The following is a 13,097-nucleotide window of genomic DNA, read 5'->3' as shown; positions in this document are numbered from 1 at the left end:
TTCCATAAGTCTTTAAATATGTTGGAAACAGAAAAAAGCAGCTGTCCAAATAGATGGTTTATGCATAACTACTTGTTTAGAAAAATTCGGCTTTCAATGCTGCGCATAAACTAATACAGTTTAATTAAAGAGTCATAAAAGAAGGTAAGAAAACAATGGATTCGGTGGTACTTTCTACTATATTAAACATTTGACAAATATATGAGAAAATATGTATAACAAGAAATCAGTATATTGTATGTCCGTAACATAAAATGTGGCAACCAAATTACAAACAAAAGTATTATGACCCATGAACATATACACGGATTTTTTACTTCTTTTTCGAAATTTAATTGACTTTTCTACTTCTACTCTGAACCAGACCTAAACATTTCTCGTCGACAAGGAACAAGTGGAAGATAAGCGTGTTTGTCTTTTGGCGCCAGTTTATACTTAGGTTTTATGTTGGTTTACTAACATTCCTACAGGAATGATGTAAATATAAGAAGCAATTAGTAAATTACCTGTAATAGATGTACGGTGCAAAAACTAGACATTGCTCGCCGAAAATATGCAAGTGGGAACCACAGACGGTTTCTTTATGGAAAACTCTTACAGTAAAACAGGCCTTGATTATCATAAAATTAATTCGGTGTGCAGGGTAAATGTAGCGATGTGTGCAGACCTTTGTTAAAACTGGGTTCTGTTTAAAACACATTTATTGTATTCTCCAGTGCTTGTTTTATCTAGGTCTTGCAGGTAGATGAACGCTGTTCGTGGCACGGAAGCATGGTACTGATTTTGCTGTTTTATCATTTCTGCTGGACTACTGTGGGAGGCTTGATTTGCGGAGTTGATTTGGAGTCAGTTTCATTATTTTACTTTTAAATTTAAATTTATCAGTTTAACAGCGCGATTGCATCATCTGTGGTGCGTTCAAGCTAGGCTGTTTTGCAACTGCTATAGCAATTAGTATGTAAAAAAGTGACCAAATAAAACCTCCTTGGTCCATTACTGGTAATATTGCCTTTAAGCTTCAGTACTTTCGCCGTGATGGCATATTCGCCTTCAGCATTTTTAGATACGTACGAAGTGATATACATAGTTATAACTAGTTGGTCATTTTAAACTTTTTAACCTTTTCATGATAAAATGGCCTCCTTATATTCTTTGTAACCATCAAAACTACATTCACTTGTACTGGTATATACCATTTCACATAATTATATTTGATATAAATAGTTCGTCTGATGGTTATGATGTCTTTAAATTCCATTTTCTGAAGTATACCAATTAACCACATCTAACATAAATCCAATTATTATCGATGTTTAAGTAATTGTTCAAAGCGATGATCTTGTGTTTAAAGTTGCTGCGGCTGACACTAGTTTGATACGCTTTGGTGCTCGTCACAGCCGGAGATATTTAACCACTGGTGAGAAAAAATGTAAAACTCATCCAAAAATCTGGTTTCGCTATGTAACAGTTGGCGGCTGCTTTTTTTTCTCTCTCTGGTTTTCTAGTAGAGAGCTGTATATGTAACTGGTGGATAATTAAAACACTGTAACTTGGAATTAACTAAGGATACAGCACGTCTTGCAGATTCGGGATAATTTCTTTCATGAGAGTTTAATAGAAATTTGCTTGTATATTTACAAACTGGTGTGCTTTTTATTTCAGCAAAATTAAAAGCAAATAGGCTGGGAGTGTTATAGAGCTGAAAGAAAATAATTTATTTTATATGATTATGGTTTAATATTTCGTGATTGAAAAATATAAATAAAGCGAAACAGTTATGTAGCCATTTTCGAAATTAAGATAGTAAAAATGAGAATGTGTGCGAAATATTTAGTGTTAATTATCGTGCTTCTGTTTAATATTGGAGTGAATGGCGTGCGTTATTACCGCCATAGTGAGCCCGTGCGGCACGCGGGACACGGACCTAGAGGTGAAATGGGCCAGGCCCAAAATGACTGCCCATTACAGTGCAGATGTATTGCCCTTAGTCATCTCAGTTACAGGGATATGGCAGAACGATGGTTATCTATGAGACGCATGCACGGTGTACAAAATACGTTTAAAGGTAACATAATTATTTGTGAAATGTATGATGAAAGGGAATAAGAAAATACAAATTATACAAAAAACAACAAAAAAAACAAACAAAAAACAAAAAAACAAAACAAGCATGTTCCCATGTATGTCTTGGAAGTCATGCATATATACTTTAGGGTTTCGTTGGCCTAACTATAGAAAATTTGTAATTGTGTGAAGACTTGGTATTACTAATTTGAAATATGTAAATTAACTAAACGTTTATAAAACTGAATAGGTTATCTTTTTCATGCGAGAAACATTGCCTGTCACTACTAACGTCTAATCATAATTGCAGGAACGGAGGCCCCAGTATGGAAGGAGGAGCCTGAAAATCTCCAGGGCCGGGATGTAGTGTGTATGGGCCTCAACAAAGTTCCCAGACCACTACCTGACAGTAAGTTTTCTTCTGAAACAGTTTTATGTATATAAGTGTATTCTCCATCTTTTATTGTTTCAGATATAAAAGTTTGACTTATGTTTAATTCGAAATCTCTTTTGCACATGATAGGCACTCACGAGCGGACAACTCTGTTTGTCATTATGAAATACACTCCTGTTATAACTTCGAAATGGTAATATGGGGATGCCTTTAAATGTAATAAGTACTTATACAAAGACATAAAAAGAGAACACACAACAGTTTAGTATTTTACTACTGGTTGCAAGCCTTTCATAAATATGTATTTAAGGACGACATGGTCCTATAGGAAAACGTATACTATTGCGTTAGAATGTAACAAAGTACAAAGGTACACAAATAAAGAGAACAATCACCAATTGATACCTAAGTATAAAGAAGACAAATGTATTACTTGTACTTATAAATGACACGCTCCTAGCAGGAAATTTGTCCTTTGATTTAAGAAGTCTCTTCCGACTTTTATATATCATTCGCTTTTCGAAAAAACTATGTCAACTATTTTTGAAAAAGTGTACAAAGGCGAATTGTATGTAAAATACGTTACCATCAAGTGCAACCATCAAATCACTCCGACATTTGTTTTAAAGTAACATTATTACAAATTTAATATGCATTTAATACGCGTGTCGTTATTTGGTTATTCCTTGAAATAGAAGCAGATAAAAAAATAGTTTAGTTAAACCAATAATGAACCATCTATGGCATGTTAATAACACTAACAATAAATAATACAGTAAATATTTATTATAGTAATGTGATTAAAATTTACGTAACCTATAGCTTGATTCCATGTAGCAACGCTTTTAGGTAACCCAAAGTTTGGTTTCATACAGCAATGCTATTACGTGATCCATAAAGCAACGCTATTAGGTAACCAAAATTTTGATGTCATATAGCAATGCTATTAGCTAACCAAAAGTTTGATTCCATACAGCAACACTATTAGGTAGCAAAACGTTTGTTTTCATATAGCAAAACTATCTTTTACGTAAACCGAAAGCTTGATTTCATATAACAACGCTAATGCATTACCAAAATGTACAAGTAACAAATTTTGATAATGCAACAACACTGATACAATTCAAACCATACGCGTCATAATAAATGTTTTATATGAAAAATAATATTAAAGTCATTTATGTTTTCATGAATTATGTTTGTCATTTAGTATGATAATGATACTATTAAACTCATTTCTGAGCTTGCATACATTGTAAATTGGGTATGAAAGGAAAATTATAGAAAAATAGATACAAGTTAAAACCAAAATTTGCTAACTGGTTAGAAAAGTGAACAACCTACTGCGAAAAATTGTGTTGGTTATTTCAGATACAAGTGTATTGTATCGCAAGTCATTCGATATAAATCAAGAGAGAAAAAATACCTATTCATCATAAGGACTAATAGGGTCGGGAAGATGTTATTTTTTTGTTGATTTACGGATCACCGTATTATGACATTTCACATTATTTTAGCGTTAAAGATAATAATAGTTATTTTCGTACGCCAAAACTGTAAATTGTTTCATAAATCTGCTTTTATGCACCTGGTAGCTTTTTCTTAAGAAAAGAAAATTAAGTAAGAGTTTTCATAAATGTTTTCCTGCTCTGTTTCTTTGTGCTGTGAAAAAAAAAAGAATTCTGACATGTCTCAGATATGTCTAAAGCTACTTACTGCCTGTGATAAAAATGCGTGCTTACCGATATCGCCATGGAATGCACTATAAACAAAATAATATGACAAGAACTCACCTGCACTTTGTATGAAAATGTTTTGAGTTTATTATAGACTTGGTAGTTGATTGTGAGGCTCGGGTTAGAATTTGATTTTGGTGATATATGAATGACTTTGCTTTCAAATTTAGTAAATCTTGAAACTGCAACACTGTTTACTTAACTTTTAGCCCCAGGGGCCGTAATCACCTTGTAAAGTTTCAAATTTAAGGTTGAAAAGATGATTTTATCCCTAATGAAAACCTCAGTCACCATTAATTGTGGTACAAGTATGGTAGGTTCGCTAATGGTACGGTACATAACGCCAATCATGCTGCTTGTTTAAGTGATTAGGAATACCTAATTAGTTTAAAACATACTTATTTTACTTTAATTGTAACAAACTTTCAATTATTTTACTTCGATTGTAAGAAACTTCTAACATTTTTATACACTACGCATGACGACTGCTGACTGTATAAAAATACTACTTCTGCACCATTGTATGACAGTATACTACTCCTGTTTAGTTATTAAACTACTGAGTCACGGCTAATCCATCTTTCCCAAATATCGCAACAGTTCAATGATTTGATATTGCTATTATAAAGCTATTTTGTAATTATGGGTGGCAATGAATATTACTAAGGGTTTTTATCCGACAATTATTGAACTAAATGATATAATTTAATCACATGAAACATTAACGTTCGATTAATTCTCACAAATTGCTGATTAGACAAAAGATAAATTTAGCTAAAAGTTTCGAAACTTACAAAAAAGTTAATGGTATATTGAAGCAAGTTTGAACATAATAAATATTCTTTTTTTTCAAAGTATTTATGTGTTTAATGTTTGATATGCATAATTAAAGTCAAACTTTTTACAAATGTCACCTAGCATCTTTCGTATTTGTTTCATATTGTAGTTGCCTAACATTGTTGAAAGTCATTACAATACAGCATTTAAGAAAAACTATATAACGGGGAAGAAAATAAGATTAAAAGATTGCAGCGATGTGATTTTATTACATTAAAACCTAATAAAATTCGCATTCTCCAACAATATGGGGGTAAATACATAACCCCCAAGGAATATTCCCCACCTGTGATAAACATTTTTTAATAAAATTCAAGTTACGAGTGAAAGATCATGTCGATATATATTATAAAAAATAAGAAAAATGTTTAACTGCCTAATGGCGATATTATTAGTGATGAAGCACTTGTATTAATTTTGCAAAAACTATGCATCTGATCGTTTAATTGATGAAATAAAGATATAGGCCAAGACAAAAAAATGTCGTGATTAGTCATGTAATAATGATATAAATAAAAAGAAATATATGATTGAGCTGAATTTTGCTTTCAAACTATCCAAAAACAAGGTTAATTTTATGTGTACATGGTCAGCTGCATATGAGAATTGGTAGTATGCATTTCTACTACCATCCATGAACAGGCTCAGTCAAACCGAGCCTGCAATATTTTGAGCGACCTGTAGAGTTTCCACTTTTTCTATTTTAGAAAAAAAGTGGTACTATCAATACGTAGGTAATTTTTCTTGGCTACCACACGAGGAAAGACAAGGTTATCCGGGTAGGAGATCTCTTAACTTTTCCTTAGGGGAAAGATAAGCTACATTCTGTGGTTTCTGCGGAGATGTCGTTTAAAGAAATTGTTGACGACGGAAGGGCGGACGAACGGACGCACGTACGACTGTAGACGAACATAGCGTGATCACAGTAACTCTCCATGAGATAAAAAATGATATATCATAGTCTTGGAACTAGTCTATACTAGATCAAAATTTCATAATTGAAAATATGAACAATTACTTAAATATAGTTGTTGTAAACATAAAGTTAACATGTTGATATTAATTAACAGTACTAAGCATTTGGTTTCAAATACATATTTAATACATGTATAGCTAAACACAGTACAGGTGTGTTATTTCACTAAAAAATTGGAAGTTTTTTAACATACGACTCCTACCTTATGGCATTAAGTGATGTATGTAGCTCTACTACACACGATTAATTTGCATACTAACGTTGTTAAGTAACACCTTTGATGAGGAATTTATGCGTGTTGAAGTATATATAAAAAGAGGAAATATTTTAGCGAAAGGTAGGTATTGGATACCTTTAAAATGTAACAAGTACTTTTTATGGGACAAATGTATTATATATGTACCAGTACTCCAATATGACACCATCCTATCATGTCCTTTGATTAAGGAAGTGTATTCTGATATTTATCACATAGATTTCAAATATGTTAGAAAAGTGTACAAGAGCAAATTATATATAAAATCAAATCAAATCAACTGCACCAACCATTATATCGTTCCGACAGTGAAGGTCAAACCAGTCTGACATGTCACTTTAAAAGTAACTTTATCATAGACAGTTGGTAGTAATTTTATACGTGTCACTGTGTCGTTACCTAATAATTCCATCAACTCAAACAGCATAGAATAGAATAGAGTATTTTATTAAAACCAGACATGAACCATGCAAAATGATCAATGAATCAATTCATTATAATGTTACTTCGCTCCCTTTATGTTCGAGTCTCTATTCAAAAATAACAGATATGGCTTCATGAGCAAAAAATATTGTACGTGCAGACACATATTGAGCTATGCAATGAAACTTGATTTGCGGCGCTACAATCTGTATCCGTGCCCGATGATGTGTTTTTGGTAGAACTTGAGCTGCAAATATTCCGAGACGTATTTTTAATATATAGTATGAACACATCATCATCATCATCATCTTTTTACTGCACGTATAATTCATCTTGATTATTATCATCAGCGTCAGCGAGTTTATCATCTTTGTTGTATTCTCTTAGTTGTTTCTTCATAATATTTCTTAAATAAATGCAAAACATACATATCAATTGTTAGAACATAAATGTGGCAATGAAAAGTGTTTGTGTGTGTGTGTGTGTGTGTGTGGAGGGATGGGGGGGGGGGGGGGGGGGGGGGGGTGAGAGGGTAACATGGTATGTACTGAGAAAACAGAAATCTCGAGTGAAGACAAAGACAAGTTGTCCTTCGCGAGGAAACCATGGTACATGTATATCTTCTAAAAATCCCAAAGTCATATTCAATAATTCATTGTAAGCACGCTATTACATTACCAAAATCATATTAAGCTTCCAAATACTGAGACGTGGGATTGGGGGTGAAGTAGGATGGGAAAAATATAATGATACATGGTTATATGAAACACGTTCTGTGTTTTAAATCAAAATTGTTTAGAAAAACTGAAATTAGACATATAATTGTAAGTCATTCGGTATAACTCAAAAGACAGAAAACATAAAGACTAACAGAGTGGAGTTGGTGTTTTTGTTGTTGATTTACAGATCACCACATTATGACATTTCACATTATCTTCTTGTAAAAGATCATAACATATTATTCTTGAAAACCATAACCGTAAATTATTTCATAAGTCCGCTTAATTGCACCTGGTGACTGGTTTACGAAGTTTATTTGTACGTGTTTGCCCGTATATTTATTTGTAGATTCTGTTAAGTCCCAAGTTACTCACGAACAACATAAAATGAAAGTAACAAAACTCTCCTCTTGCTGGCAGGGTTAGTATTTTTTTAGCTGGTGATGTAGCATATTAAGGATTAGGAGTATATCTTCAAAACGAGAAATATTCGAATGAACAATATCTTTACCAACAATCTACCTGGCCGTTACATCTTCCACCGTTCTGTCCTTTACAACTGGATGCCTAAAATACTAGTATTCTCAAAAACAAAAAGTTGACCCTCTTTAAGATAAGTGTCATTTTTTTAAAGACATAAAAAAGGGCAATTGCTGAAAACTACGTTCCATCTAGTTATGTGAAATTTCAGCACTGGGACATTATTGCAAATTCACCAGAAAGAAGATATGTTACAGTTCTTTGAAAATGGTGAGTTTCTAAAGGCACTGAGAAGTCCGAAAAGGTATCATTTCCTGCATTCCTTTTCCGAAATTCAATGTGTATGTCTGGTAATTGACAATTGCTTTGTAGAGTAAAATACTAAAAATAATTGGCTAACCGTTAAGTTAATTTTGACTTTTTATTTTTAGTCCATTTGTCTTGGAACCTAATGGACATATCTGCCATACCGAGATATAAGAAATTTTAAAAGGAAGTAAGTTTTTATTGAAAACCTTAAAAGAACAATTGATATCTTTCGCTATGTCATTATTACAAACGAGTATGCTGGTACAAGTTAAGTGGGTTGACAAGTGTTTAGGCTCCCACTAAGGAGGTTTGTTCTGACATATTGTTGCCTTACAGCATATAGAATTCAAAAGCGGAACACAATATGGCTTGCTTGAGGTGTAACAATGAATGCATTTAAGAACTAAATGCTATTTTTGTGCATTGATGTGGGAATAAACCACATTGCGCTAGCGATTCCTGGAAGATTTGCAAGAATTCCAAATGTGATTATACTCGTACAAACGCACAAAAATAGCATTCACTTCTTGTATTGACATTAAGCTTGCTACAAAATAGTTGTTTTGTCAATGAGTATCAGAAAATCAAAATAGATGTCCGGATATTGATCTTTCCAACATCCAAATAAAACAGTCTACAAAATCCGCACATGTTCAAATTGTAATTCGCTTTCCAATAAAAATACAGTTCCTGGTTTTTATTTAATATATTGTGAATTCAAACAAAAATTATATAATCGTGTCTATTCAATTTTTATCCTTTACCGTCAAGTTAACGCTATAATTTGATATTCTTTTGAAATGTTGGCGTCTGACCTTGAAAGAATGTTTTGATTTCGCTTGTAATCATTCATTACATCAATGTTGTTTACACGAAAATAAACGGGGTTGGGTTTTCCTTTCCATACAATCATACAAAATATATAGTTAATGTTAATAGTTGGCATCTGATCTACAATTGCATTCTTCATTCATAACAGATAATGAAATGTATCAGACTAATGACTTAAAACACCTATGCCAATGTGTTAACAGTTTAACGAATGATATTAAATTTGCTTTTTTATCGACAAAACACATAACACCATTATGAGTTTGCCACAGATGAAATGATTTCATAAAGCCGTGTACCATAGAGATTTTCTTGATACAGTCCGTTACAAAAAATACTTCACTATACATCGGTAATAGAAATGAGAGCGAAAAACTCATAAGCGATTTGCGAACTTTAGTTATCTAAAACACAAAGAGCTCAGTCTATAAACATTGATTTATTTAGCTCGAAATCTTTACCAGGTTTCATTTATTTGCTTCAAACGTTAATATGTTAAAAATTCAAAACATCCGTCTAAAAAGAACTGGAAGAGACATGTCCAGTTTTTTTTTATTCTTTAAACTTGGTGGCCATATATCTAGAATCTAATGAAAATAAATCGGTCGGCTCGGTTTATCATACAATTGTTTGATTTGATCTTGTAAATCTTTACTCTGTCAGACAAATCATTCTGTTATAAAATTAAAGCTTTGTTGATAGAATCTTTATATGCTCCGATACTGTATTCCGAAACATGTTCTCGTTCGAATAGTAGGTAGGTTATTCAGAAAATTGATACAAATTGACTCTGTGAAGACTTCTCTCACAAGACATTTTGAAATGTCTGAATCATATCGGTAAAACTTGTTTTTACGTACATCCAGTACCGGATTACACTTAAAAAATGCTGTGTTCCGAATATATATTTTTGATTTCATTTTATTGTGATTCTAAACGAAACCTTTACCGGAAAGTGTAACCATTCTTTGAGCACCTTTCCTTTAGACTTTGCACCTGACAATGCTGTTATTATCACTCTGATGAAATGCAGACATACGTATACAGCAGATGCAATGAAAGAGCCAAAGATATTGGCATTCAGATCTCCAGCTGTACACCTCACATACAATGAATGCAAAACTATTCAAGAGATCACATAAGTTCTATGACTTCTTCTAATCATCAATAGAGTGGCTGCAGACTTAGGGCAACTGCAACCAACTAATTGCTATCTCACACAATTAAGTTATGACGTCACGATATATTGTTTGTACCTATTTTAGTCAAAAGCAAAAAAAAAAAGCAATGATAGACTTCCCGAAAACATAGAGCACAACATTCAATAGGGCCAATCTGAGGTACAAGTACACCAGTATACTCAACAACTTGTCTGAGGGAGGTCAGAACACCAATAACCTATTTTTAAGGGCACGACTAAGCAAGTTGCAGGACAAAATTCCACTCTCTCAGTCCGTTTTAGAAGGAGTTAGGAGAAAAGCATTACATTGCACTTTATCAGTCATCGAACTGACTTATTGTAGAATGGTCAGTCATAAAACATGGTCTGTGTTTTACGATTTTCGCATTGTACCCTTTTTGATAAACCTTCTAACACATTCAACAAATATTTGATAAAAATAATGTATATCCATAGGGATACTAGTAGTACAACATATCGTTAATAGATGCAATTTCAAACCAAGTCTGCTATTATTTCGGTTGGATGCGTTCTAGGCTTCCAAAGAATGTAGTTACAGATTATATATTTTTTCTGTTGTACATGATATAAACTTACTTATACAGTAAAAGAGCTGTCCATTATTTTTAATACATAAATACAGTGTATGCAATTTTAGTATATCCGAAAATTGTTCTCAGAAATACACCTTTTTCATGTTAGTTTTGCAATTCATATAATTATTTGTATCAAACATGCAATATTCTATATACAGAAATGAAAATTTAAGAAAATTAAATGAATCTGTAATAAAATGTACTCCGTAGTTTGCTTCAGTTTCGAATACTAATTTCAAAATGGTAATGCACTTATCCTGCCCTTTACCTTAAAACCAGACATGTTGAAATACCCAGATGATCGTTGAAATTTATAACGTATGTATTAAAATAGATATATGTAAAAAAAGATATAAAAAATATGTTGATAGAAACGTTCTAGGAAATGTCTTTGAAGACCCTTTTTGTGGTAGTTAATAAAATCTAAGGAAGATAATTTGGAAGCATAGAACACAAGCAAGCGTCGGTTATGAAAGGTAATAAAATGTGCAACACAACTTGTAAACGCTCCACTAACACCCCGGTTTAAATGGAATTCCATTATTCAGATATACATAACCGAACTCCACGTTAGAAAGTATAACATCACTGAGTCAAATCTTTACTCACAACGTGGCACTTCATAACTGCTATTTCAAATCTAATGAAAATCCTTTGGAAGCATAGAAACCAACCAAGGAGTGTAATAAAGCCATTAAATAATCAAAGGCCTGAATGGCCTGAGTCGGCTAATGATTGATGTACTGACAGTATAGTCTACCAGTTTCAGTTTGTTTTTAGTTTTTTTCTTAAAATTTCATAACACAGCTCGATATTTACCCAAAATATTATATCCGGATACGATTACACTTTTCTCCAGTTTGAACAATATATTTTACAAATTGTGATGATACGAAGACATTTAGCAGCAATTGGCAGTATCTGACATTGAAGTTTACGGTTAAATTACCTCTTATTTAAATCTTTTCATAAAAAAGTTGTTTCGTTTCGCCAAACATAGACGATCTACTTTCGATTTCAAAAACTACAAGAAAATACAATTTAATGTTTCGCCGATTTGTTTATTTCTCGAAAAATAAGAATTAAAATCATTTTTGATATCAATAGTAACTAAACAAACCAGTAAGAGCTTCTTCTTCCGATAATTTATCCGTTTACTGACTGCAAAATTCAACCCACGCAAAGTTTATAGGAATCATACGATGCGTGTTTACGTTCAATGTGGGAGAATTAAGGCTGATCGGCTATGTTACCTAACGCATCCAGACGATTCAGATTTTGTTTTTAAAAAAGCATTGTGTGCGTTTCTGTAATTTTATATACGTTTTTATACGCTTAGAAATTATTAGACATGCGTATTTGCATTATTTCTATACGTAATTTACGCTAATACGCATCTTATCTGGAGCCCTGCTGGAACTATTTTTTGTCTTTCGCTGGATGTTACCCAAGCTTTGTAAGCCTGCGCAATTCTTAAAATGCACATTTATGCTTAATGAGTTACATTCGAGAACTGTACAATTACAAGTCATAAATATGACAGATTACATCGTATATTGGTCATAGCAAAGGGAATTGACACAACTTAACTTCATTCATGCAGTGAACTGTTTGAAGTCTGAGAAATCTAATGGAACTACATCCCTTCACTGTGTTATTTGGTCCATTTAGAGAATCGTTGGATAGCAAGGACTCGTCAAAAGGCTTTCAGCCTTTAGCCGACTCAAAAATGATAATACACTAGTGTAATAAAGCTTTGACGTCGACGTCATTAATATTATAGGCGACGCCGGCCAAATTGCCTTGTTTATATAGTAAAAGAAGGTCGAATTTTTGACGTTTCGACAAAAAAGGCTAACATGTGATAAAAAGAATATTACATTTGTGACTTTCCACATTGAATTTATTAAACTCGTTGAATAAAATTTATAAAATGCTCGGCAGAGCCTCGCATTTTATTATTTTATTCAACTCGTTTAATAAATTCAGTATGAAAAGACACTCATGTAATATCCTCTATACACTGCATATTCCTAAAGAGACACAGAGACCAAGTACTGACATCTTTTTTTCGACCGCAAAGCAACACTTAAACACTGTAGTTGATAATATGAACTTCCAGTCACTCTGCTATAAATCCAAATCAATTTTGCGGAATTACTTAGTCTCTCGTCATATTTATAGTGGATAATGTTCAATGTTTCGCTTGTAAACTTTACGTTGGCAATTATAGAATGACACTTCTTTATTCGAAACATACATGGAATAAAATGCAAGGACAGTGCCAGACAGCTTA

The 13,097-nt window shown here is 32.7% G+C and overlaps 1 protein-coding gene across 1 annotated transcript in view; it reads left to right on the top strand.

Moving 5' to 3' along the window:
- The first annotated feature begins 1,340 nt into the window (after nt 1–1,340).
- Nucleotides 1,341–13,097, top strand: part of LOC123536140 (insulin-like growth factor-binding protein complex acid labile subunit) — a 46,403-nt gene continuing 34,646 nt past the window's right edge. The window contains exons 1-2 of the mRNA XM_045318980.2: nt 1,341–2,065; nt 2,375–2,473. Of these exons, the coding sequence (XP_045174915.2) occupies nt 1,810–2,065; nt 2,375–2,473 (355 nt within the window). The 5' untranslated portion in view covers nt 1,341–1,809. The remainder of the gene's footprint in view (nt 2,066–2,374; nt 2,474–13,097) is intronic.

The sequence above is a fragment of the Mercenaria mercenaria genome, chromosome 17 (assembly GCF_021730395.1).
Source record: "Mercenaria mercenaria strain notata chromosome 17, MADL_Memer_1, whole genome shotgun sequence".
NCBI classification, from domain to species: domain Eukaryota; kingdom Metazoa; phylum Mollusca; class Bivalvia; order Venerida; family Veneridae; genus Mercenaria; species Mercenaria mercenaria.
The sequence above is the reverse complement of the archived record's forward strand: the minus strand, read 5'-3'. Positions and strand labels throughout refer to the sequence as shown.